General features: G+C 46.4%; 1 protein-coding gene and 1 long non-coding RNA gene across 2 annotated transcripts; one reads left to right on the forward strand and one right to left on the reverse strand.

Annotated features, from left to right (window-relative positions):
- Nucleotides 1–2,127: 2,127 nt before the first annotated feature.
- LOC308593144 lies at nucleotides 2,128–12,421 on the reverse strand. Its single transcript, XR_014010779.1, has 4 exons — nucleotides 12,089–12,421; nucleotides 5,936–6,016; nucleotides 4,364–4,507; nucleotides 2,128–2,454 (listed from the first exon to the last, which is right to left on the reverse strand). It is a non-coding gene; the product is annotated as an uncharacterized lncRNA (long non-coding RNA).
- On the forward strand, nucleotides 9,824–24,820 carry CCN3 (cellular communication network factor 3). Its single transcript, XM_081204962.1, has 5 exons — nucleotides 9,824–9,962; nucleotides 10,097–10,322; nucleotides 15,961–16,212; nucleotides 20,695–20,903; nucleotides 21,754–24,820. Exons 1-5 carry the CDS (start codon nucleotides 9,846–9,848, stop codon nucleotides 22,033–22,035), a joined length of 1,086 nt encoding a protein of 361 aa, XP_081061088.1. The 5' UTR covers nucleotides 9,824–9,845; the 3' UTR covers nucleotides 22,036–24,820.
- Nucleotides 24,821–25,043: the final 223 nt, after the last annotated feature.

Raw genomic sequence — 25,043 nt, forward strand, 5'->3', positions numbered from 1 at the left:
AACCAGCTGGAGAACGCCAAGTGAAGAAGACTCAGAGCCAGGAGATTGGTGGTGGGATGACAAGGAGTGGTCAGAGGGAGAAGAAGGAGAAGACTGGGAGGATCATCATAGGAATATGCTCCTTTAGTCACCCAATGCATGTTCTATACTTTCAATGTTTGGATAAAAGGAAGTCTATGGTACTCTAGGTCACTTGCTGTATTGCAGTATAATATTACACTGCCTAAAGTTATATGTGTGATCTCAACTTCAAGAAAGAAAAGAAGAAGAGTTTGGATTTGATATCCCACTTTATCACTACCCGAAGGAGTCTCAAAGCGGCTAACATTCTCCTTTTCCTTCCTCCCCCACAACAAACACTCTGTGAGGTGAGTGAGGCTGACAGACTTCAGAGAAGTGTGACTGGCCCAAGGTCACCCAGCAGCTGCATGTGGAGGAGCGGAGACGCGAACCCGGTTCCCCAGATTACGAGTCTATCGCTCTTAACCACTACACCACACTGGCTCTTGAAAAGAAAAGAAATTAGGCAAAGAGGGCCACATGTGGCTGTTGGGCTGTAGGTTGTCCACCCCTCCAATAACATATGGGTTGCACTTGGCATGAAGTAAGGGGTTCCCTGGATCAATACATTCCTTTTTCTTGCAGGCGGAAAACATGTGACATGTTTCTTCTCTGCAACAACCAAACAACCGTTCCTGGTTGTTTACTGGATAATTTATAGGTCCCTTTTCAACAATGGTCTCTTTGTTCTCCAGAAGTGGGCAAGCTTTCAAGGAAATAATAAAACGCCAATAAAAATCACAGCAATAATAATAAAACCTTATAACTGGGACAGATTATTAAAAACAGAGGGGCAGCAGTAAAGCAGCATCTAATCATAAAAGGCTTGCATAGAGAGAAAGGTAGCGACAATGGCAACTCATCTGAAGGCATCAGAAGCTCAGGTCTATCACATGGAATCTGGTCATTGCTTGCAGGGCCTGAGATAGTGGAGGCTGGTCCATTAGAGTGAATGTGGCATTGCCATTACCAGTCGGAATGGACACAGGTGAAGACAATAATGCAGGCTTCCTCAGCCTCGGCCCTCCAGAAGTTTTGAGACTACAATTCCCATCATCCCTGACTACTGGTCCTGCTAGCTAGGGATCATGGGAGTTGTAGGCCAAAAACATCTGGAGCGCCAAGGTTGAGGAAGCCTGCAATAATGCTTCTGAATACCAGTTGCTGGAAGCCACAGGAGCGTAGAGCGCTTTTGTTCTCAGGTAATGCACCATCGATGCATCCCTCTGCATTCTTAGTTGCTCTGTGATGCCATCCCAGTGTTATTGCCATCTGGAAAGAGACTCCTGCACCACAGTGCAACAAAACAACAAAGCACCCAGAATATTTGTGGTAAAGAGAGTTACAGGGTTTTAGCAGGATGTTACGGGAGATGCACCAATTGGAAATGAAGCGGTATGGCCACCCTGAAAGTTTGGCAAGGAAACCAGTATTGAAAGTGGGATCACATCCAACTTCCCCAATACAGTGGTACCTCTGGTTACAAACTTAATTCATTCTGGAGGTCTGTTCTTAACCTGAAACTGTTTTTAACCTGAGGTACCACTTCAGCTAACGAGGCCTCCCGCTGCCACCGCACAATTTCTGTTCTCATCCTGGGGCAAGTTCTTAACTCGAGGTACTACTTCTGGGTTAGCGGAGTCTGTAACCTGAAGTGTTTGTAACCCAAGGTGTCTGTAACCTGAGGTACCACTGTACCTTCATTACAACAAATAATCACGAATGTGCAATATACAGTGATACATCTGGTTATGAACTTAATTTGTTCCGGAGGTCCGTTCTTAACCTGAAACTGTTCTTAACCTGAGGTACCACTTTAGGTAATGGGGCCTCCTGCAGCCGCTGCACCGCCGCCACCACATGATTTCTGTTCTCATCCTGAAGCAAAGTTCTTAATCCAAGGTACTATTTGTCTATAACCTGAAGCGTCTGTAACCCGAGGTGCCACTGTGTGTGTGTATCTGGAAGGACACCTAAGATGTTCTTTACAAAGGAATAATAGTATATATAATTACAATCTAATATAGGAAACCAGCAAATTCAGATATCAATTCTTACGTTCCATGAAGCTGTCGTTATAACAAACGGTTGGTTTGGTTACTGAGATGACAGCCATCTCTGGGAGGAGAGGAGCCAAGGGACAGTTGGCTCATAGGCCAGGCTGATGGAGGGTGCTTTGATGTCTCAGCTGTCCCACAGATGCAGCCATTGATGGAGGCTGTTCTAAGAGATGTGGTCAAATTGCAGTTGCCCTCAACTGGTAAGGGAGTGGGCTTTGCTAGCTCACCTCCCACTTCTTATGTAGCCAGGATGGGAAGGGCTAGGAGGAGTCAAGAAGCTACTGATCCCAGCTGTGAGCCAATGGAGCTGGGTTTTGCAGTCATAATTCTCCCCCTGGAAAGAAGGAGAATTTGTGTGAAATATGTTTGAAAGCACAACAAGACATCATAGTCTATATGTAACCCATAGCAGTAAACATCTGTAGGCAAATTCCACATTAAGTATTCTAAATTCAACTGAAATAGGCATCAAAGGCATACATTTGCACAGAGCTATTTATAAAGAGACCTATTGATCTTGGCATGGCAATAACATTCCAGCGAAACTCCTTTTCTCTTCTTCTTTTTCTAAAGCCAAGACAATTCCATGCTATTTCTTTTCTCTCTTTTTTTGTCCTGAAAAAAAAAATGTTGGGCCAAAACCATCATTTGGTTGGCCACATAGTTCTGGTTTATGGTCAACAAGGGTAGTAAAAAAAACTTTTACAGAAGAGGCAGCCAAGGAGACTTTTTTCCCTTGTAAATCACAGCATTTATTTTATTATTATTATTGCTGTGAGAGTTTGGGGACTGGAGGTGGAGATGGTCAAGTTCCAAATGCAACTGAACCTGTAAACTATCAATATGAAACAACATTCTTTCTGAATTAGAAGCATCTCCCCCCCTCCTCGCCCCCTGCAATTTTCCTCTGAGCACAACTCAACTTCCCTTTCCACCCCTAGCAAATACTAACAACTTGCAAAGATACAAGCAACAACTTGCTCTCACTGTGATTCTACCAAGCTCACTGTACCACAGTACCTGGACTGTACCAGTTCCCTCCATTTAGAACATCGGGGGGCTAGCTTGGCTGGAATCTACCCCTTTGCTAGTTTTCTGTGCAATGATTTGAGTTGAATTGTTGTTGTTGCTTAGTCGTTTAGTTGTGTCCGACTCTTCGTGACCCCATGGACCAGAGCACGCCAGGCACTCCTGTTTTCCACTGCCTCCCACAGTTTGGTCAAACTCATGCTGGTAGCTTTGACAACACTGTCCAACCATCTCATCCTATGTCGTCCCCTTCTCCTTGTGCCCTCAATCTTTCCCAACATCAGGGTCTTTTCCAGGGAGTCTTCTCTTCTCATGAGGTGGCACAAGTATTGGAGCCTCAGCTTCACAATCTGTCCTTCTAGTGAGCACTCAGGGCTGATTTCCTTAAGAATGGATAGGTTGGATCTTCTTGCAGTCCATGGGACTCTCAAGAGTCTCCTCCAGCACCATAATTCAAAAGCATCAATTCTTCGGCGATCAGCCTTCTTTATGGTTCAGCTCTCACTTCCATACATCACTACTGGGAAAACCATAGCTTTAACTATACGGACCTTTGTTGACAAGGTGATGTCTCTGCTTTTTAGGATGCTGTCTAGCATCCTAAAATGATTCTCATCTTCCAAAAGTTATGATGCTGGAAGATGAGCCCCTGAGTTGACTTATAAGAACATAAAAAGAACCTGCTGGACCAGGCCAAGTGGTCCACCAGATGCTGCTGGAAAACCACCAAACAAGATCCAAGCACAATGGCTTTGATCAGTGGCTTCAAGTAGCCATGAATAGCCCTCTCCTCCACAAATTCACCCAATCCTCTTTTAAAGCCATCTAAATTGGTGACTGCCACAGCCTTCTAGGGGAACGAATTCTATAGCTTAATAATGTGATGTGTGAAGAAGTGTCTACATTATGTTGGGAAATAACGGGGGGATTCCAATTAATCCTGAACTCCCACATGTGTGGGGAACGGCAAAGAAAAAACGGTTGGCTGCCTGATTTTATTTTTAAAGTGTGGACCTTGACTCACTCTTTATCCAAGACAGCCCCCCAGAGGAGTTTAGAACACAGATCTATGCAGCGTGTGCAAAGTGCAGAAAATATAGGTTGTTAAGCCTTTAAATGTCTCAGTATTAAGTGCTTAAAATGTGCTCCCTCAACTCTACCCCTCTTGGAGTGAATAGACCACAATGTTTCGTAAGTTAAAATGCTTTACTCACAGTACTCAAAGGTCTCACTCATGCATTCGTCAATGCTACAGCAGAAACAACACAGGCAAGGTATTCTTGGTTACAAAATGCAATATATCTTCAACCATGGAGTGTGGGCACAGGAGCTTCTGCCTCATGAAGTCTGCTTAACTTCTTTAGTTTGAAGGAGAGAGGGAGAGGGAGAGAGAGAGGAAGAAATAATACCTCCTCCCTCCTTGAAGAAGAGGGGATGTGACATCACAGAGTCTACTCTAGTAATTTAGAACTCTGTGGGTCTTAACCCCTTTCCATACTAACTAGCATGAATGCGCACTGTTAGATTTGACTGCATATTCCCCACACTACGAACCATCTCAAGTGGGACCTACAACAAAATGCTGCCACATTGAATTCTCCTGTCAGGGTTCTAGCCAGCCAGCTATGCCCTTTCCCACCTCAGTTTCCCATCCTGCTCTACAATAACCAGCCAGCATTTTGTGCCCACTGAGCACGCTTGGTCATCACCCCCAATTTAGCATTTCCCCACTTAAATATTGCTTCTCCTTCTGCAAAACTTGGTGTTCTCCTACCCTTCTGATACGTTCCCCTTGTGCATGGATGGTGCCATTTGAGCAGCCGAAGAACTACGTTTGCTATGTGATGATATAGCTCAATGAAACCTCCATGTTAAGAGGCAGCATACCTGTATTTTTTGCTCCATAAGACGCACTTTTTTCTTCCTAAAAAGTAAGGGGAAATGTCTGTGCGTCTTATGGAGCGAATGCGTGGTCCCTGGAGCCGGATTGCCCGGGGGCAAAAAGCAGATCGTGCTTTTTTATTTTTTTAGAAAGAGTGAAGTGGGTGTTGAAACAAAGCCGCTGATCGTTTGCTGATCGGGGAGAGAGATAAGGGATGCTAGAAATAAAGGAGGCTGCCTGGGAGGGGGAGGTAAAAGCCCATGGATCCTCAGGATTTTTGCATTGGGTCATCCCAAATTCACCATCAGATCACATAGCATGTCCATGGCTACTGCCTGCACCAAAAAAAACCCAGGCATCCACTGTTTCGTGGGGCCGCAATGGCTCAAAAACGTGGTTACAAAGCACAGGTCCACATGGATTCTCAGGATTTTTGCATTGGGCTACCCCAAACTCACTGTCAAATCAAATGTCTGTGGCCACAGCATGAACCACAAAAATCATACATCCACTGTTTCATTCAGAATATTTTTTTTCTTGTTTTCCTCCTCCAAAAACTAGGTGCGTCTTATGGTCAGGTGCGTCTTATGGAGTGAAAAATACGGTATCTCTAAATACCTGATACCGGGACAAACAACAAAGGAGGGCTGTTGGCTTTCTTGCTTTGTTTATAAGCTTTCCAAAAGTGTCTGGCTGATGTCTACTGGAAACATAGTCCTAGACTAAATCAGGGATGGAGAACCTATGGCCCTCCAGATGTTAATGGACTCCAGGTCTCATCTGCTACCACCAGCATGGCCAATGGTCAGGATTGGGGAGAGCTGTAGTCCAGCAACATCTGGAGAGCTGCAGGTTCTGTAGTCCAGCAACATCTGGAGAGCTCTTTCAAAATGCTGATTTATACCTGATATTGTGGCATTTTGGAATACGGGTCCACCTTCACCTCTTCCTCTTAGGATGTGAGGAGGAGAAAGCTTGAAAAGTTCTGAAACAGATATTTAGACCAGCAATAAATTACAGCGTGCGAGACATTTATTTCCTAAGACAGGCTAGAGAGATTTTGCTCTCTAATCCTTTGGCACGGCTTGATTCAGAACTATCACCACTAGCTCAGATGTGTTATGGATGGAGGCAAGTCAAGGAAGCAAATATTCACTTCTGGATCTAGATGGGGTTTAGGTTGGGTAAGGCAACGCTGTGGCTTGGAATCTGGATTCCCATTGCCAGGAATCTCACAAATGACTGATGCGTGATTTCCACCTCTTCTCAAAGAGGAATCTTTTAAGAAAAGGCAGTTTTTAAAGGGGGGGAAATACTTCTTGTGATTAGCAGTCCTGGCGCCATTCACTAGTTCTGAGGCTGCTCAACAGAAAATGGATGTGGAAGAGCTGTTTGGGTTTTTGTTTCCGTGCTGAGAGAAATGGCCTTGCAAAATTCTTCTTGGGTTTTATTCACCGTAGTGCTAGGGCTAGGGCTATGTCAGCAAGAGAAGTACCCTCTTGCAAGATGGAATGTTATTCCCCTCTCCACCCCCTAAATCTGTTCTGGGGTTTCCCCCAACCCACTGGAGCAGATTTGGGGGACGGTGTGGGGCATGTAAAGGGTGAGGAGAGTGGGGGGAACCCCCCTGCAGAAGCACTTAATTCTTGTACTAGTGAAAAAGGTAGTAGAATATGCTATTGGTGGGTGGCCCAATTGTATGTGCATAGGGAGCAGAGAGGCATTTTGTTGAATATTCTTGGTGGGGAGAGGTGAAATTCTCCAACTGTTTCTTTCAGAAAATTCTCTTAGAAATCTTGGATCACTTAACTCTGAACGAAACTCCATTTTTAATTCCTACTGGTAGATGAAGGAAGGCTTGTGTTAAAGGGGAGAACAGGAAGGATTAGGGGCCACGCCCATTGCTTCCACAGACAATATTAAAATAATCTGAAACAAGATTAAAACAGGACCCAAAATTCATGGAGGGTGAAATTAGGTAAACCTATTCATCAAATACTTTCTTGGGCTCCATGATCACTGCAGATGGTGACAGCAGTCACGAAATTAAAAGACGCCTGCTTCTTGGGAGAAAAGCAATGACAAACCTAGACAGCATCTTAAAAAGCAGTGACATCACCTTCCCAACCAAGGTCCGTATAGTTAAAGCTATGGTTTTCCCAGTAGTGATGTATGGAAGTGAGAGCTGGACCATAAAGAAGGCTGATCACCGAAGAATTGATGCTTTTGAATTCTGGTGCTGGAGGAGACTCTGGAGAGTCCCATGGACTGCAAGAAGATCAAACTTCTCCATTCTGAAGGAAATCAGCCCTGAGTGCTCACCGGAAGGACAGATCGTGAAGCTGAGGCTCCAATACTTTGGCCACCTCATGAGAAGAGAAGACTCTCTGGAAAAGACCCTGATGTTGGGAAAGATGGAGGGCACAAGGAGAAGGGGACGACAGAGGATGAGATGGTTGGACAGTGTTCTCGAAGCTACCAGCATGAGTTTGACCAAACTGCGGGAGGCAGTGGAAGACAGGAGTGCCTGGCGTGCTCTGGTCCATGGGGTCATGAAGAGTTGGACACGGCTAAACGACTAAACAACAACATTCATTGAATATTCTCCAGGGAAAGACTAGAAGTCTCCAGCACTTCAGCAGCATCTCCCAGAAAGGAGATTTTCAAAAAAAAGAGAGAGAGAGAGAGAGAGAGAGAGAACAAGAGAACACAGAAAATCTCCAGCAAGAGAACACTAGAAGTCTCCAGCACTTCAACAGCATCTCCCAGAAAGGAGATTTTCAAAAAGAGAGAGAGAGAACAAGAGAACACAGAAAATTATGTTCTGAGAAATTTCAGGGAGACCTACTGTTTTGTTTTGTGGTTTTGGAACCATTATGAAAGCCCACAAGATATCTTGGGACTATTGTAGGAAAGAAGGTGTGTGTGTGTGTGTGTGTGTGTGTGTGTGTGTGTGTGTGTGTGTGAAATGAATGGATAATTCTAGTTCAGTCGTACTGTCCACAAGCTTTTTCTTCTTAATTATTACATGTGAATCCACTTAAGCTCAATATTGAACAAGTGTTTCATTTGTTAGAAGACTTTTGTGCTTCCTTTCATTTGGAATGGTTTACCAAAAGGCTTAAACAATTACAAAGCAAAACATGAAACCAAATAAGCTATGAAAAAAAACGCCCCCACAAAACAGCCAGCAGGATTTAAATTGCAACTTCAAAGCCTGGGGGAAATTGCATGGTGCATTAAATATTATATATATCTAGGAGCGCGAGGAGCATAGAGGAATTTGGTCATCACTAGCTGTGCCCTGGGGCTGGTGGATTGGGGAATCATTTTGCATGTTAACATTTATTTATTAGTTTTCTATCCTACTCTCCCCCCCCCCAAAGAATCTCAGGGCAGCAAACAACCAAGTTATAAAACAAACAAAAAATCTTAAAAGCAGTTCCAATACAGTAACAGACCGTGAAAGATCTGCTCTTTGTTTTGTGTGGGGTGATGAAGAGGCCATGTGCATATACTGGTGGAAATAACACACAAACATGCATTATATTAGGGGAGATTGCTTTGCAAAAAAAAAAAAAAAAACATGTTCGTTAGGCAAAACTGCAAAGAAAGTTATGTATTTGGGGAGAAAGTCTTGTGAAAATGCTGAAGGGTTTTCACAAGGACCTTTGAACGGAGAAAATGCCCAAACTGATGTGGAATTGTGGAGAACTGAAATTTAGGTTGGAAAAAATGAGAAAGTGAGAGAAGCCTTTAACTTGACAGATTTACCCATCCCTTGTTGGGAGAATTTCCTGCCATCCTAAGTTCCTTGGCTCCCTTGTGAATTGCATCATGGGCTTGATTCCTGACGGGTTGGCACTGGTGGAGTTTGCAAGGACTGCCATTTCTGTGCCGTTTGGGGGTTTTCTGGAGTGGCCGCTGAGACCACATAACACCAGTCCTGAAAGACCTACATTGGCTCCCAATACGTTTCCGAGCACAATTCAGAGTGTTGGTGCGGGCCTTTAAAGCCCTAAACGGCCTCGGTCCAGTAAATCTGAAGCAGCGTCTCCACCTCCATCGTTCAGCCTGGACACTGAGGTCCAGTTCTGAGGGTCTTCTGGCGGTTCCTTCACTGTAAGAAGTGAGGCTACAAGCAACCAGGCAGAGTTTTTGGTAGTGGCGCCCGCCCTGTGGAACGCCCTCCCATCAGATGTCAAGGAGATAAACAACTATTTGACTTTTAGAAGACATCTGAAGGCAGCTCTGTTTAGGGAAGTTTTAAATGTTTGATGTTTTATTGTGTTTTTAATATTCTGTCGGGAGCCGCCCAGATGGGCAGAGTATAAATAATAAATTGTTATTATTCTCTGGTTGCATGTGTTTCCTTTCTCCTCTTGGGCCGACACTGTGTAGAGCAGCTTGGCCATTTCATTCACCGAGCAGGAACATCTCCCATCCTCTGGATTTCCCAGATCTTCAAACCCAACGTCTTAGCCACAGTGTACTTTCACTTTAGCTCTCAGGAACTACTCCGCCGCCTCCCCCCCTCCCCTAACGACGGACGAGCTCCCCTTTGGAAAATTAGAGGCGTCGATTCCCTGATCGCAGGTACCACGCGCGTTTCCACCGTTACACGGGAGAGCAGAACCTCTGCTGATCATTTACTGATCACCTCCCGCCCCTCCCCTCCCCCGAACTTGACACCAAGGCCTGGGATTGGACCCAAGTCGCCCCGGCACCGTCCAATGGCAGGGCGAGGAGCGCCGAGGCGCTGTATATAACCTGCCCCGACGGATGCGCGCGTGTGGCGATGCGCATCCATCGCGATGGGGGATGCGGAGCGCAGCGCGGAGCCGGAGTGCGCGGCGCCGTCGCGGGGAGTCAGGATCGCCCTGCGCCACGCCTTCCTCCCCTTCCTCTTCCTCTTCCTCCTCCCGTGCAAGGTGAATGCGGCTTGCTTGCTTGCGCGCAGCAGCGGCGCAGTCCCTCCGCTCGCTCGACGTGCGACCCGCGGGACGACGAAGGGCCTTTGCTGACGGTGCTTGTATCTCTCTCCTTCCCCGCCCCTCCCTTCCAGGTGCGCGGCCACGAGGAGCCCGAGTGCCGGCTGCCGTGCGATTGCCCCGCCGAGCCGCCCGCTTGCGCCCCCGGCGTGCCGACGGTGCTGGACGGCTGCGCTTGTTGCCCGACGTGCGCTCGGCAGCGCGGGGAGAGCTGCTCGCGGCTGATGCCCTGCGATGAGAGCAGCGCCCTCCTCTGTCACCGGGACGCAGGGAGCGAGGCTGGCTTGGGGGTCTGCGTGGGTAAGTGGCTGGTTTTTTTTTGGGGGGGGACATGTCCTCCCGCCCTCGATCTCTCTCTGTTTCCCCCCCACTGTTGTTGTTTAGTCGTTTAGTCGTGTCCGACTCTTCGTGACCCCATGGACCAGAGCACGCCAGGCACTCCTGTCTTCCACTGCCTCCTGCAGTTTGGTCAAACTCATGCTGATAGCTTCCAGAACACTATCCAACCATCTTGTCCTCTGTCATCCCCTTCTCCTTGTGCCCTCCATCTTTCCCAACATCAGGGTCTTTTCCAGGAAGTCTTCTCTTCTCATGAGGTGGCCAAAGTATTGGAGCCTCAGCTTCCAGATCTGTCCTTCCAGTGAGCACTCAGGGCTGATTTCCTTCGGAATGGATAGGTTTGATCTTCTTGCAGTCCATGGGACTCTCAAGAGTCTCCTCCAGCACCAGAATTCAAAAGCATCAATTCTTCGGTGATCAGCCTTCTTTATGGTCCAGCTCTCACTTCCATACATCACTACTTAATTTCTAAAATGATGGTGTAGCGGCCTGGGGTTGGACTAGATGACCATGGGATCCGTGATTCTAGGACCATTGGTGCTATATGGTCTTTCCTGACTGGCAATGGCTCTCAGGCAGGGTTCTCTCCCAAATCCTGCCTGGAAATGCCAGGGAATGAAACCTGGGCTTTCTGCCTTCCTCTGATGGTAGAAGATCATAGAATGGTAGAATTGGAAGGGACCCCAAGGGTCATCTAGTCCAACCCCCTGCAATGAAGGAATCTCAGCTAAAGCATCCATGGCAGATGGTCATCCAACATCTGCTTTTATGATATGGTGATCTTTATTGTCATTGTCCCATACAGAACAACGAAATTGGAAAAAGTCTACAATAGACTTTCAAAAACCAACAAGCCTCCTATCCCAGCCTGGTTAACCCCCTAAAAACTCTGATACCCCATAATTAAAAACAATATACTCCCACAGAGACTACCTTACACTGTGTTTAAAACCAAAATCGTATTTGGATAAAAACTGTTTCTCAGGCAGCTAGTCCTAGTCTTTATAACCCTGTACCTTCTTCCAGAAGGCAGAAGCTGAAAGAGATCATTTCTGGGGTGCGTACTATCCTTCTCTATGTCTGCAGCTTTCTTACGGCACCTGGAAGCATAGATTTGATCCCAGGTGGGAGGAGTGCACCCAATTATTCTCTCCGCAGTCTTTACAACCCTGGACAGCATTGTTTTTTCCTTGACCGTGCAGCTCCCAAACCACACACACGGACCATAAGTTAATACACTTTCAACAGTACAATGGTAAAATGCCATCAACAGGTCCTTTGAGAGATTGTTTTTCCAGAGGATTCTCCAAGGAAGGAGAGTCCACAACCTCCCGTGGGAGACTGTCCCCCTGTCTCTTACCTTCAGAAAGGTCTTCCTGATGTTTTGTTGGAATCTCCTTGCTTGTAAGTTGAAGCCCTTGATTCAAATCCTACCCTCCGGAGCAGGAGAAAAGAAGCTTGCTCCATCTTCCGGATGACAGCCCTTGAGAACTTTGAAGATGGATGGATCTCATATCTCCTCTCAGTAATGAGGGAAAGTGTATTTGTGTAATGAATGGTGTGACCAGGTGCAAAAGGAGACAGATTCTTAGCGGTGGACAATTTGCAACGTTAATAGCAACACTTGGCATTTGCAGAGTGTCTTGGTGAGACCCAGGTTCAAATCCTTCACCCCTTTTAGAAGTTCACCTGGTGAACTTGGGCTGATTGCTTTCTCTTGGCCTTACCTGCCTTGTAGAGTACTCAGGAGGATAGAATGGATGGGGAGCAGCAGAGGCTGGTCTGAAAGTGGGGTGGGACTCTGCCTCAGCAACCTCAGGCAACCCCTACTTTCCTGCCTCCCTACCAACAACCTGGCTGTCCGCTTCCTCTTTAATCTCAGTGTTGCCCTTGTAGGAGGCAGCTGGGGACAAAAGTAGAATCAGCTGGTTTTGTCTGTCATTTGCTCTGGCGCCACCTACTGTGGGCCTCCTTACCTGCCACCCCACCAGTCATAATGGGCACTGGTGCAGTCATTGGTGCCACTCTGAGCTGCTTGGAGCTGCAGAATATGTGTAATCTATCTATCATCTATCTATCTATCTATCTATCTATCTATCTATCTATCTATTCTTCCAGCAGCTGTCCTTATGGTCAGATAGGGGGCTGGAGCTGAGCGTGGTTTGTGTACAACTACTTGGGAGGCTGGTGCAAGAACCTAAAGTAGAACAACTTCGTGCTGAGGCTTCCTTTCCTCATTCTGTCACACAGGGATGGCTTGATGGGTTTCATTAATACCACTTAAAAGCGTCCACAGCTGAGCTTTGTATGATATGCCTTAACTGAGCAGGATCTAGTCAGATGTGGACATCCCAGTGCATAATCTAGATTCCTTCCCGGCTCCAAATACTTGATGACTTCACAACTCTGGAATGTATCTTGTGTTTGTAACATGTATTTGCTGCATGTTTTGAGGAATGTTGACCCGGTTTCCAATCTGGAGATCAAGAATTTCATGCAAAAACGCTTCAATCTGCAACTGGAACACTACAAACATGTGAGTCTAGTTAGCATCCTTAAATTCATGCTGGTTGGAAAGGAAGACAAATTGTACAAAGCTTGGGATTTGCTGAGGATGGAGGCAGAAGCAGTGACACAGCAGAGGGTGTAAAGGATAAGGAGATCCTGGGAAAAACAAGGAACTGAAAGGAATAAAAAGGAGCAGTGGGGAAGGGATTCTGAATAACCACAGATTAAATAATACAGATATTTGAAGGCATTGGCCTGGTTCACAGATAACACTAAACCGTGGCTTGTTTAACAAGCCACAAGTAAACCATGAGTTGTTCCACAGATGATCAGACAAACCATGGACACCCCCCCCCAAAAAAAGTTGGGTTTGCTTTCCAAGTGTTCATGCCTTTGTAGCTTGTTGAGCATCTGGAATGGGGAGGCCAAACAAACCAAGGTTTCTAAGTCAATAACAAACCATGGCTTCAGTACATGGTTTATTTGCAGTAAGCAAGCCATATCCTGACAAACGTTCACAAATAATGCTAATTCATAATATAATGAGCCCTGTTTTATAGTTGTGTGAACTGGGCCATATTTTAGGGATTTTATTTCATTATTTTTTTAAAAAAAACCTGATTGCATACTTAAAATCTGAACTGAACTCAAATTAGGAGGGAAATGCAGATTTCTTGATTTTGCAGAGCTGCTTCTGAGTTGGATTGGTTTTCTTATTTCAAATGCTTTGGTAAAGAAAGTGTTATACTACTTAGGAAAGGTAAAGGGACCCCTGACCATTAGGTCCAGTCGTGGCCGACCCTGGGGTTGCGGCGCTCATCTCACTTTATTGGCCGAGGGAGCCGGCGTACAGCTTCCAGGTCATGTGGCCAGCATGACTAAGCCGCTTCTGGTGAACCAGAGCAGCACACGGAAATGCCGTTTACCTTCCTGCCAGAGCAGTACCTATATATCTACTTGCACTTTGACGTGCTTTCGAACTGCTAGGTGGGCAGGAGCTGGGACCGAGCAACAGGAGCTCACCCCTCGCGGGTATTTAAACCACCAACCTTCTGATCGGCAAGTCTTAGGCTCTGTGGTTTAACCTACATACTACTTAGTGCAGGACATTTAATGGAAGGAACAATATAAGAAAACGACCTGGCTTGAAACCATCTCTGGAACCATTTGGTTAACATGACCAGTCTAATTTTGGGAACACTTTGGTTGTGTTTGTTATCAAAGACAGAGAACATGCTCATAGGCGATAGTTTGCTCTGATTTTTTCATGTTTGCAAGAGATGATGCAGAATTTAGAAAAGAAGTCAATCTCTTAGCTGTCTTGCTATCTAAACATGAGAAGGGAATTGCATTCCTTCCAGCTTGTATGCGTTGCCCCACCCTGAGGAGCAGGTACTGCCTGGCAGAAGACTTCCTGGATAGGAATATTTGCCCTAAGGTTGCACAGAGGAGAGAAGGGAAGAATGCTATTCCATCAGCTCTGCTGGGGGACCAGACGTCTTGAGAAATTTTGTTCAGTGATCACCTTGCAGTAGCTGTTTTGTTGGGGTCCAGAAGTGGAGCAGAAAGGAAGCAGGGCCACTACTGGAGATCCAGTGTGGTGTAGCGGTTAAGAGCGGTGGACTCGTAATCTGGGGAACCGGGTTCGATTCCCTGCTCCTCCACATGCAGCTGCTGGGTGACTTTGGGCTAGTCACACTTCTCTGAAGTCTCTCAGCCTCATTCACCTCACAGAGTGTTTGTTGTGGGGGAGGAAGGGAAAGGAGATTGTCAGCCGCTTTAGACTCCTTTGGGTAGTGATAAAGCAGGATATCTTCTTTCCCTGAACAGTTTCCAACTTTGTCATGAGAATATTTTTGTTATTTTAAGGTTGGGTTTCTGAGTTTGCTTTTTTTTCCTTCTCCCTCCTCATTCGCTTTTCCTTTTGATCGCAAGTCCCTGAGGGCAGGGGCTGCTTTAAAAAAAAAATCATCTGCAATCCCTTGTAGCTAAAAAGAGGGGTGGAAATTATTTATATGTAAATAAATAGTACCCATAAGCCTGGCAGCTGGAGCTCCAGAGAGTGTCCCAGAATCCTTTTGCTGCCCCATCCCCATCCAAGAGATGTTTTGTATCAAATTCTAGGGGTCCTCAGACTTTTCTCCCTCTCAGACCTCTGGAGGTCTTGGCAAACCACTTAATGATTTTTCTGCCTGTTGTAGCAATTGCAGTGCTCAGTGTTAGATGTGATATTATTTTTTAATCTCATTTTAATTGCTTTTTTATTATGTGCTATATCTTCTTGCATTACCATAATGAAAAATAAAATCAAAATCAATATGAATATTTAATACAACAGATGCACGCACCATCACTTGTCTTCAGCCACAAAGCACGTAAATGAAGCTTCATGGACCACAATTTGGGGGACCCCTAGTTTATTCTATTCTGTGCTGCTTGCGGGGTTTCCCAAACTTGGGTCTCCAGCTGTTTTTGGACTACAATCCCATCATCCCTAGCTAGCAGGACCAGTGGTCAAGGATGATGGGAATTGTAGTCCAAAAACAGCTAGATACTCCATTTGGGAGATTCTGAAGATAAAAAGTGGCATATAAATCTTTAAAATAAAATATATACACTGCAGTCCCTATTAAGATCTAAAAGAGGAAACTTTAAGTGTCCTGTATGAAAATGCTTTGAAACTCCCAAGAATGCAAATAAGGTTTTATTCATTTGAGCTATATTCCACCTTTCTTCCAAGGAACTCAAGGTGACATACATGGTTTTCCTAGTCCCCATTTTAGACTAACCCTGCCTCACAGGTTTGCTGTAAAAATAAGACAGCAACTTGCCCAAGGTCACGCAAACTGCTTCACATCTGAGTGGGGATTTGAACTCTGGTCTCCCAGGTCCTAGTCCAGCATTCTACCCACAACACCACAGTGCACCCACAGCTGGAGAAGGCCTAGGTCTGCCGTAGTTGACCTGCGAGCCTTCCAAACAAACTCTTTTCTGACTCTCTGTGTCACAGGGTTTCCTTTCATAGCTATATGCATGCTCTGGTGTGTGCTAGGTCTTCACACAGCTCGAATGTTTCCCTTCTTTGCTTCAGACCTCGAAGGAGACAACTGTGTGTTCGATGGGATTATTTACCGGAGTGGCGAAACATTCCAGCCGAGCTGCAAATACCACTGTACTTGCCAAGATGGGCAGATCGGCTGCATACCCCTCTGCAGCCTCGACTTGCTGCTTCCTGGGCCCGACTGCCCCTTCCCAAGGAAAATCGAGGTCCCCAAGGAGTGCTGTGAGCAGTGGTCGTGCGACCCCAAAGCAGATGTGGACGTAGGAGGATTTGCAATGGCAGGTGAGCTGTCTGGGAGTTCGAAAGCTAGTTCTTCTGGGTTCTTTTGCAATGGCCTAACTTAACAGTAGGGACGCGGGTGGTGCTGTGGTCTAAACCACTGAGGCTCTTGGGCTTGCCAATCAGAAGGTCGGTGGTTCGAATCCCCACGACGGGGTGAGCTCCCGTTGCTCTGTCCCAGCTCCTGTCAACCTAGCAGTTCGAAAGTGTGCTCAAAAGTGCAAGTAGATAAATAGGTACCACTCCGACGGGAAGGTAAACAGTGTTTCCGTGTGCTCCGTTGCACCAGAAGCAGCTTAGTCAAGCTGGCCACATGACCTGGGAAAACTGTCTGCAGACAAACGCCGGCTCCCTCAGCCTGAAAGCAAGATGAGAGCTGCAACCCCAGAGTCATCTGCGACTGGACTTAATCGTCAGGAGTCCTTTACCTTTACCTTTTTAACTTAACAGAAGGTGTTTCCTTTGAAATGTTTCTTTCCTAGTTTTCCAAAATCAACTCAAAGGGCAGCCGATGAACCAGGATGTCACATCAATCTTAAATATACTAAACCCCCCCCCCATTCCAAACCCACCCATGAGGTAGAAAACAAATTAAAAGATGAAAACCACAATACAGTGGTGCCTCGCAAGACGAAAATAATCCGTTCCGTGAGTCTCTTCGTCTAGCGGTTTTTTCGTCTTGCGAAACAGCCCTATTAGCGGCTTAGCGGTTTAGCGCTATTAGCGGTTTAGCGGCTATTAGAGGCTTAGCGGCTAAAAGGCTATTAGCGGCTTAGCGGCTTAGCAAAAGGGGGGGAAGCGAAAAAAATCGCAAGACTTGCAAGACGTTTTCGTCTTGCGAAGCAAGCCCATAGGGAAATTCGTCTTGCGAAGCGCATCGAAAAATGGAAAACCCTTTCGTCTAGCGGGTTTTTCGTCTTGCGAGGCATTCGTCTTGCGGGGCACCACTGTACTGCAATAACAATGACAATGGTAATAATAAATTTATTGTATCCCGCCCATCTGACTGGGTTGTTCCAGCCACCATTGGGAGAAAGGGTATCAGAACAAACCAGAAAAATAATCTGCTGCAGGCAGTTTTGAAACAGCTGCATCTTTCCCATCTGCCTAAAACAGTACAATGTTGGGGCCCGGGGCCCGGCAAGGCATCCCACACCAATTGGGCCACTCTTACGCTTGCTATTACAGTGCTCCCCACCTTGGAGAAATTCCAGCCTTATCCCCTCCTAGTGTTCTGCTTAATAATAATTTAATAATAATAATTTTATTACTTATATCCCGCCCAGCTGGCTGGGTTTCCCCAGCCACTTTTGGTGGCTTGCAGAATATATAAAAAATAATAAAGCATCAGACATTAAAAGCTTCCTGATACAGGGCTGCCTTCAGATGTCTTCTAAAAGTCAGATAGTTGTTTATTTCCTTGACATCTGATGGGAGGGTGTTCCACAGGGCGGGTGCCACTACCAAGAAGGCCCTCTGCCTGGTTCCCTGTAACTTTGCTTCTTGCAGTGAGGGAACCAGCAGAATATCCTCAGAGGAGGACCTCAGTGTCCAGGCTGAACGATGGGGATGGAGATGCTCCTTCAGGCATACAGGGCCGAGGCCGTTTAGGGCTTTCAAGGTCAGCACCCACACTTTGAATTGTGTTGGCACTGGGAGCCAGTGAAGATTCTTTAGGACTGGTGTTATATGGTGTTACATGGAGGAGTCAATTTAGGTGAGCATTCGGTTTTCCCCATCTGTAATTCAAAGTGGCACTGTTGATTATACCACTTCACTATGCTGCTTATGCTGATAACAGCCTCTGTTTTCTTGCCCCATGGAGTAAGGTACTTTATAACTTAGTAAACATCCTCCTGTGCTTTCTGAAGTCGGTCTGGGAGGCTATGGTGTTTTTGGACACCATGCTCTGTACAGGAGAATGAGGAAACATAATTTTATATTGGTTTCAGAGGAGCAAAAAAACTTTACACAAAACTTTCTCAGACTCCTTAAGAAGGCCATAAGTCCAAATGTGTCTTTTTAAAAGCCTTATGGCATCATAGCCTTCTCAAGGTCACTTCTCACGGTTGTCACATCCAGTTGGTTTCCTATCTCTTGATTCTCCTGCCCATAAAACCTTAGTAATGTTTACATTTTTTACAGCTTAAAGAGCATGCCATGATGTCAATGGGACAGTGTAATAAACCCTCTGGAAGTCCTTTCTCATCATTGGGCAAGAGTTTGCCTATATAAGTGTGCGTGGGTTTTAAAAATTGGCAAGTAATAATTTTATTTAGTGGAATTACTTTATGGCCCCAGACATAAAGAAATCAAGTTCTATTACGTTTGGGCAAACCATAAACAAGCATAGCTGAAATCCTATGATGGAAGTTTACGCAGCAGATATTGCTGGCAAAGCTGAAAGGTGAGCGTCATGCGTAGTTGCCCTGACAAAAACAGATGCAGAAGGTGGAGGTAACTGTTTATTTTATTCCTACCTTTTCCTCCAAGGAGCTGAAATGCATGGGCCTTTTCTCCCCACCTTTGACACACACTCTCCCCTTGCACCAACCTTGTGATGCGGGTTAAGCTGAGAGGTGTACCCCCACTCCTCCAAGGGGGGCCTTGAAGCTTGAGCTGTTATGGGGTCCCCCTTCACAACCAGCAGTGAGGTCTGGATTAACCACTGTTATCATCTTCAATGGGATTGTTCCACCACAGATCACCCGCCACAAATTTTCCGGGAGTTTACGTTTTTGGTATCCGCACAAGTACTTCCCTAAACTCCTTGTTATTCTTCTTGATCTCTGTTTAAAAGGTGGGGAAATGTCATTAGTCAACTTACTGCAACACTTTACACAATCTGTGCTACTGACTCAAACTCCGGGATCGCTGAAATATATGGAAGTGAGAGCTGGACCATAAAGAAGGCTGATCACCAAAGAATTGATGCTTTTGAATTATGGTGCTGGAGGAGACTCTTGAGAGTCCCATGGACTGCAAGAAGATCAAACCTATCCATTCTTAAGGAATTCAGCCCTGGAAGGACAGATTCTGAAACTGAGGCTCCAATACTTTGGCCACCTCATGAGAAGAGAAGGCTCCCTGGAAAAGACCCTGATGCTGGGAAAGATGAAGGGCACAAGGAGAAGGGGATGACAGAGGACGAGATGGTTGGACAGTGTTCTATAAGCTACCAGCATGAGTTTTACCAAGCTGCGGGAGGCAGTGGAAGACAGGAGTGCCTGGCGTGCTCTGGTCCATGGGGTCATGAAGAGTTGGACACGACTAAACGACAGACCCATTTTTTTTTAAAGCAACATGGACCCGAGTTGCATCTCGGGCCCCTCCAGATCAGGGACCTTGAAGCATAAGCTTCATTAGTTTTATAGTAGATCCGCCCCTGTCCAGGATTGAGCTTACATAAGCATTGAAACTGGTACAGAGACTTGGCTTCTTGAGAATTTACTTAAAGCAAATGGCTAACCACTGAGGCTTTGAGGACAGGCTTGGAAAACATGCGTAGTGAATATCTGAAACGAGACAATAGAATTATTATAGTCAAGAAGACACAAAACGAGCTGATATATGTTTCATGTAAATAACCTATTTAGCTGATTAAATATTGGGAATTTCCTCAAGTGGTAAGAAGCTAACTTCTTTATGCTGAATATGCACAGCCTTTAAAGGAGATGTTGGTGACAAAAGCTGTAAACGGAAATGTGGCTACTGAACTGCTATTGATACTAGCCAGGGTGGGTCCCTGCTGCCTCCATGATTAGACATGCGTGCCTCTGATGGACTATGCAGAACTGGCAAAATTGACACATAAACTACAGGACAAGGATAACTTTGACTTTAAAGAGGAATGGGAACCTTTTACAAAGTACCAAAGTAATATGGCAATGCTTGCTACAATGAACGTTTGAGCCAAAGATATATTAGGAATTTTTCAACGTCAAGCACAGGGACTGTGCTGAGGAGGACTGCAATGAGGAGGAATGGCAGTCCTCCTGACCCTGAATCTTCCCAAGAGCAGGAGGACAGTATAGATTTAGAACAGTAGTTTGCAGAGGGACATAGTTCAGAAGGCAGAAGCTGGGAAGTACTGGATGGGGAACATGCTACAAGAAGAAACACTGGAAGAGAGAGGGTTAACAGATTCACAGTCTCTGGACAGCATTCACCCCACTTCTCCAAAGTCACAGAAAGCTCAGAAAGTGGCAGAACAGAAAGCACAGAGGTGGTACAAACTCAGATTATTAGACATAAGAGTGGCGTAGATTAATAGGGATGGAGGGGTGGTAAGCCTTAATTGGGAGCACTGCCATTCCACTGAGACACTTTCTTTTGTCTCTCGCTGTGTTTATTATAGAAACTAACTGGTAAGACTTTCCTTTCGTTTGATCTACTTATTTACTGCCATGGAGGAGGAAGCCAATTCCGTGAAGCCTGGCAGTAACCCAGGTTTGTTTGTTTTCTTAACCACCACCTGCCCTTTAGCGTACAGACAAGAAGCCACCCTTGGGATCGACGCATCCGATTCGAGTTCCAACTGCATTGAGCAGACGACAGAGTGGAGTGCGTGCTCCACGAGCTGCGGAATGGGCTTCTCCACTCGGGTCACCAACAAGAACGCAGCGTGCGAGATGGTGAAACAGACCAGGCTCTGTGAAGTGCGGCCTTGCGAAAGTGCTCACCTGCCAGATAAGGTACGGATCAGACTCTCCCTGCGTACAGCCAGCCTGCTGCATGGTCCTTTTGCACTAGCTACTTCTCCCAGAAGGCAAGCACCATAAAACACTGGCTTTGGAGGGGAGAAAGGTGGACATTCTTTCTTAAGCACCCTTAGTGATATTATTATTATTATTATCATCTCCTCCCAAGGTGTTGCTAGTGGCAGATCTGTCCAAAGTCGATTTTGCCTGCCTCTTCTCCCCTCACAGCCAATCAAGCAGGGGCATTTAGTGAAATAAGTACACTTTTTTTTGCTTCTAATGCTCATTGCATGCCTAGAGCAAGGTTATCCTTGATTTTACCTCATTGCTTTTGGTAGTCTAGTAGTAGTAATAGTAATAGTAATAATAGTAATAATAGTAGTAGTAGTAATATATTATTATTATTATTATTATTATTATTATTATTATTATTATTATTATTATTACCCTCCCCATCTGGCTGGGTTTCCCCAATCACTCTGGGCAGCTCCCAACAGAATATTAAAAACACGATAAAACATCGAACATTAAAAACTTCCCTAAACAGGGCTGCCTTCAGATGTCTTCTAAAAGTCAGATAGTTGTTTATTTTCTTGACCTCTGATGGGTGGGCATTCCACAGGGCGGGTGCCACTACCAAGAAGGCCCTCTGCCTGGTTCCCTGTAACCTTGCAGTGAGGGAACCGCCAGAAGGCCCTCGGAGGTGGAGCTCAGTGTCCGGGCTGAACGATGGGGGTGGAGACGACGCTGCTTCACTCCCTCAAAGCTTCTTTCAGACATGGCGGTGCTAGGTCACTATTCACTTTTGCATGTCTGTTGTGTCATGTCTTCTTCTCCCTATTAGAAGGGGAAGAGGTGCGTCCGCACCAAGAAGTCTCCGACACCTGTCCACTTGAAGTACGACAACTGCACCAGCATCCACCTGTATAAACCCCGTTATTGTGGCATTTGCAGTGACGGACGCTGTTGCACCCCCCGGGCCACAAAAACCATCCACGTGGATTTCCGCTGTCCTGAAGGCAACATCATCAGGCACCCTGTGATGTCCGTCACGAACTGTGTGTGCCATGGCAACTGTCCTCAGGATAACAACACTTTCTATAGAAAGCTCCGCCGAGCCGGCTGATTGAAAACACAAAACAGATGACGATTTCCAAAAGGGGGTGAATATTTAATATGTGAAAAGTTCCTTAAAAGCGAAGCGTGGAAATCGGCAGCGAACAATATTACCCTGCTGGGTGTCTCTTTTTACTTTTTGGGAAAGAAAAAGTACTTTTAAGATGCAATGTGATTTCCATCTGGTTCTGTAAATGACCCAGCTCAGTTCCCTGTGGAGTCCCTTGAAATCTTTCTTCAAGCCTTGCCACCCCATCGTAATATTAGTCCCTGGGGGAGAAATGTAACAGCTCAACATGGGTTTCTTTTATTAGTATAAAGGTTTCTTAGAACCTCTGCAAGCACTAAAACTTCTTGTTCCTCAGCTTCATGTATTTGCTTGCTTGTTTCCACGTTCTTCTTGCCGAACAAACTGTTTGTAAAATTCATGGGCCAAGATGCTTGGATGAGCCTTATTGTCCCCCTGGTAACTGCAGCCAGGAATTGATCACAGCGTGTTTCTTGCAGAGTGATGGGCCAAGGATCTTAATGCTGAAACAAAACCCAAGTTAGGCACGTGAGTCCTTCTGCAGCCAGTTTTTAAGGAGGAACGTATTTTTTGCCAATCACAGTTGCAGCAGGCGAAAACATGCTTTCCTATTATTATTTCTTCTTCCTTGCAAAGCACTTGCCCCTTGAACCAGCTCATCCTTTTTCTGCTCCAACTGCAGCTGATGCACGCACAAACTTTCTCTCTCCCTCCTCCCAGCAGTGGCAGAGGAACCCTCTCCAGCACCCGGGGTGGGGCAGCCCATATGGACTGCGCATGTGCGGCATCCTGTACAGAGTGTGCATGCGCGGCGACCGCATGGGCTGCCGCTCGCGTGCCGCGGCTGTACAGGCTGCTGCTTGCAGTGTCTGTATGGGCTGCCGCTTGCACGGCGACCGGAGTGCGCATTTGCCGCAGCTCGTACGTACTGCGCATGTGTGGCATCCCATACGTACTGCAAATGTGCACGCCATATGGGCTGCCACTTGCACAGTATCCATACAGGCTGCTGCACGAGTGGGATCCCGTACTGACTGCGCATGTGTGGCATCCTGTACAGAGTGCGCATGCGCGACGGCCGCACGGGCTGCTGCTTGCTTGCCACAGCTGTACGGGCTGCCACTTGCACAGTGTCTATACAGGCTGCCACTTGCACAGTGTCTATACAGGCTGCCGCTTGCACAGCGACCATATGAAGTGAGCATGTGTAGCAGCCCATACGGAATGCGCATGTGCGGCCATTGTAGGGGTTGCCGCACATGTGCACTCCGTACGGGCTGCCACTTGCACGGTGTCCGTACAGGCTGCCGCACAAGTGGCATCCCATACGGACTGCGCATGTGCGGCAGCCCGTATGGAGTACGGATACGCAGCAGCCTGTATGGACAGCGCACGAGTGGCGCCTATACGGACTGCATGCGCCCTCGGCCGCTCTACAGCTGGGGGGAGGCAGGGGCCATCTTGTCACACACACACCCCGAGTGGTACCCAGGGTGGCCCGCCCCCTCTGCCCCCCACTTCGTACACCCCTACCTCCCAGTCTGCTACCACGTCACCTTCTTCTGCTGGTGCATGACGTTGCCAAGGGGGCGCCCCTGCCCTGAAGCAGCTGGTAATATGGCCAGGAGTGGGAGATTCTGGATCACGGACATCAGGGCCGGCCCACACATGAGGTCAGGTGAGGCGACTGCTTCAGGCAGCAGGATCCACAGAGGAAATCCCAATGCCAATCTCTGCCCCCCTCCCCATTCCTGATGTAGATCTTCATTCACCCCTTCTTCCCTAGTGAAGAGCAGGGTGCCATTTGGGGGGGTTGCTTCAGGTGCCAAAATGTCACAAGCAGGCACTGGCTGCTGTTATGCCACTTCACGGTTAGGCTAGCACTGGGTACTTGTATTCACAGGAAGATTAGTGTCTCTTTTTCTTTCTCCTGTTGGTCTCAACTTATGAACTGGTTCCTGCGGGGGTTTCAGAGTGTCCTGACAAAAGGAAAAACTTCTAATACTTAAAAAGTAGCTTGCAACAGGACAGAAGTTGTAACTGAAATGTGTGCTGCGCTAGTTAGCTAGCTGAAATCGACTTGTGTGGAGGTAAAGGTGATGTTAGGAGCTAATTCACATGAGCATTCAAAGGTTGCTCTACTTATGAAGCATATACATTGTGGAGCCCCAGTACAGAATATTTCAATGGGCTTCTGGGTGGCAAATGCCCCATTTTTGTACAGTTCTCCACTTTAAGTTTAGCCTGGACTGTTTGCATCCTGCTCTGAAGGATGTGGACTGACCCGCTTGATAGGTGAGAAAGCAAACCTTATAAATCTCTTGGTCCACCTTTCATAAAAAAGTAGTTCCACGTTTTATAGAAACAGCAAAGCAAACACAAGTCTACGCCATACAATCTAAGTCTTCTGTAAATGTTCAAACAATACTGAAGCTATAAACTTATGATTAGGAGAGTGCTGTGAAGCATCCGTAAGTCTGCCTGCTGTTACTCAGCTCGAAAGATGCTCAGTGGTTCAAGTGCAGTCTTTTAAATCGGGGTGTAGAAGCTGAGCTGGCTTTGCGATCCCTGCCAAACCATCACAGACCCCATTACTTGCTTGGGCTCAAGTGAGGAGGGGCAATTTTTTAAAGGGGGGGAATGTTTTAACACAGCTGATGGAACTGAAGTCGCTGGTGAGCTGTTTTGTAAAGGGGTTGGGAGAAAGAGTGTGTTTTTAGATATATATATATTAATGTCATTTTCAATAAATAGAACAATAAATTTACAGCGGCAGTGTCATTCTTTACAACAGTGGAAGAAAGGAAAGAAAAAGGGGGGCCTCCGCTGTGGCTGGGATGTCCGGGGATGGTAGAACCTCACACCAGTTGAGTCACTTTTGTTAACAAATTGGATAAAAGGATACCAAATCACCTTAACTTTTGATTCCACGCTCCCCATGCCTTTCTCCTCTCCTGGGTCAACTTTCCCCCCAAAGTTAGCTGCCAAAG

The sequence above is a fragment of the Podarcis bocagei genome (assembly GCF_964188305.1).
Source record: "Podarcis bocagei genome assembly, chromosome: 8".
Lineage (NCBI taxonomy): Eukaryota > Metazoa > Chordata > Lepidosauria > Squamata > Lacertidae > Podarcis > Podarcis bocagei.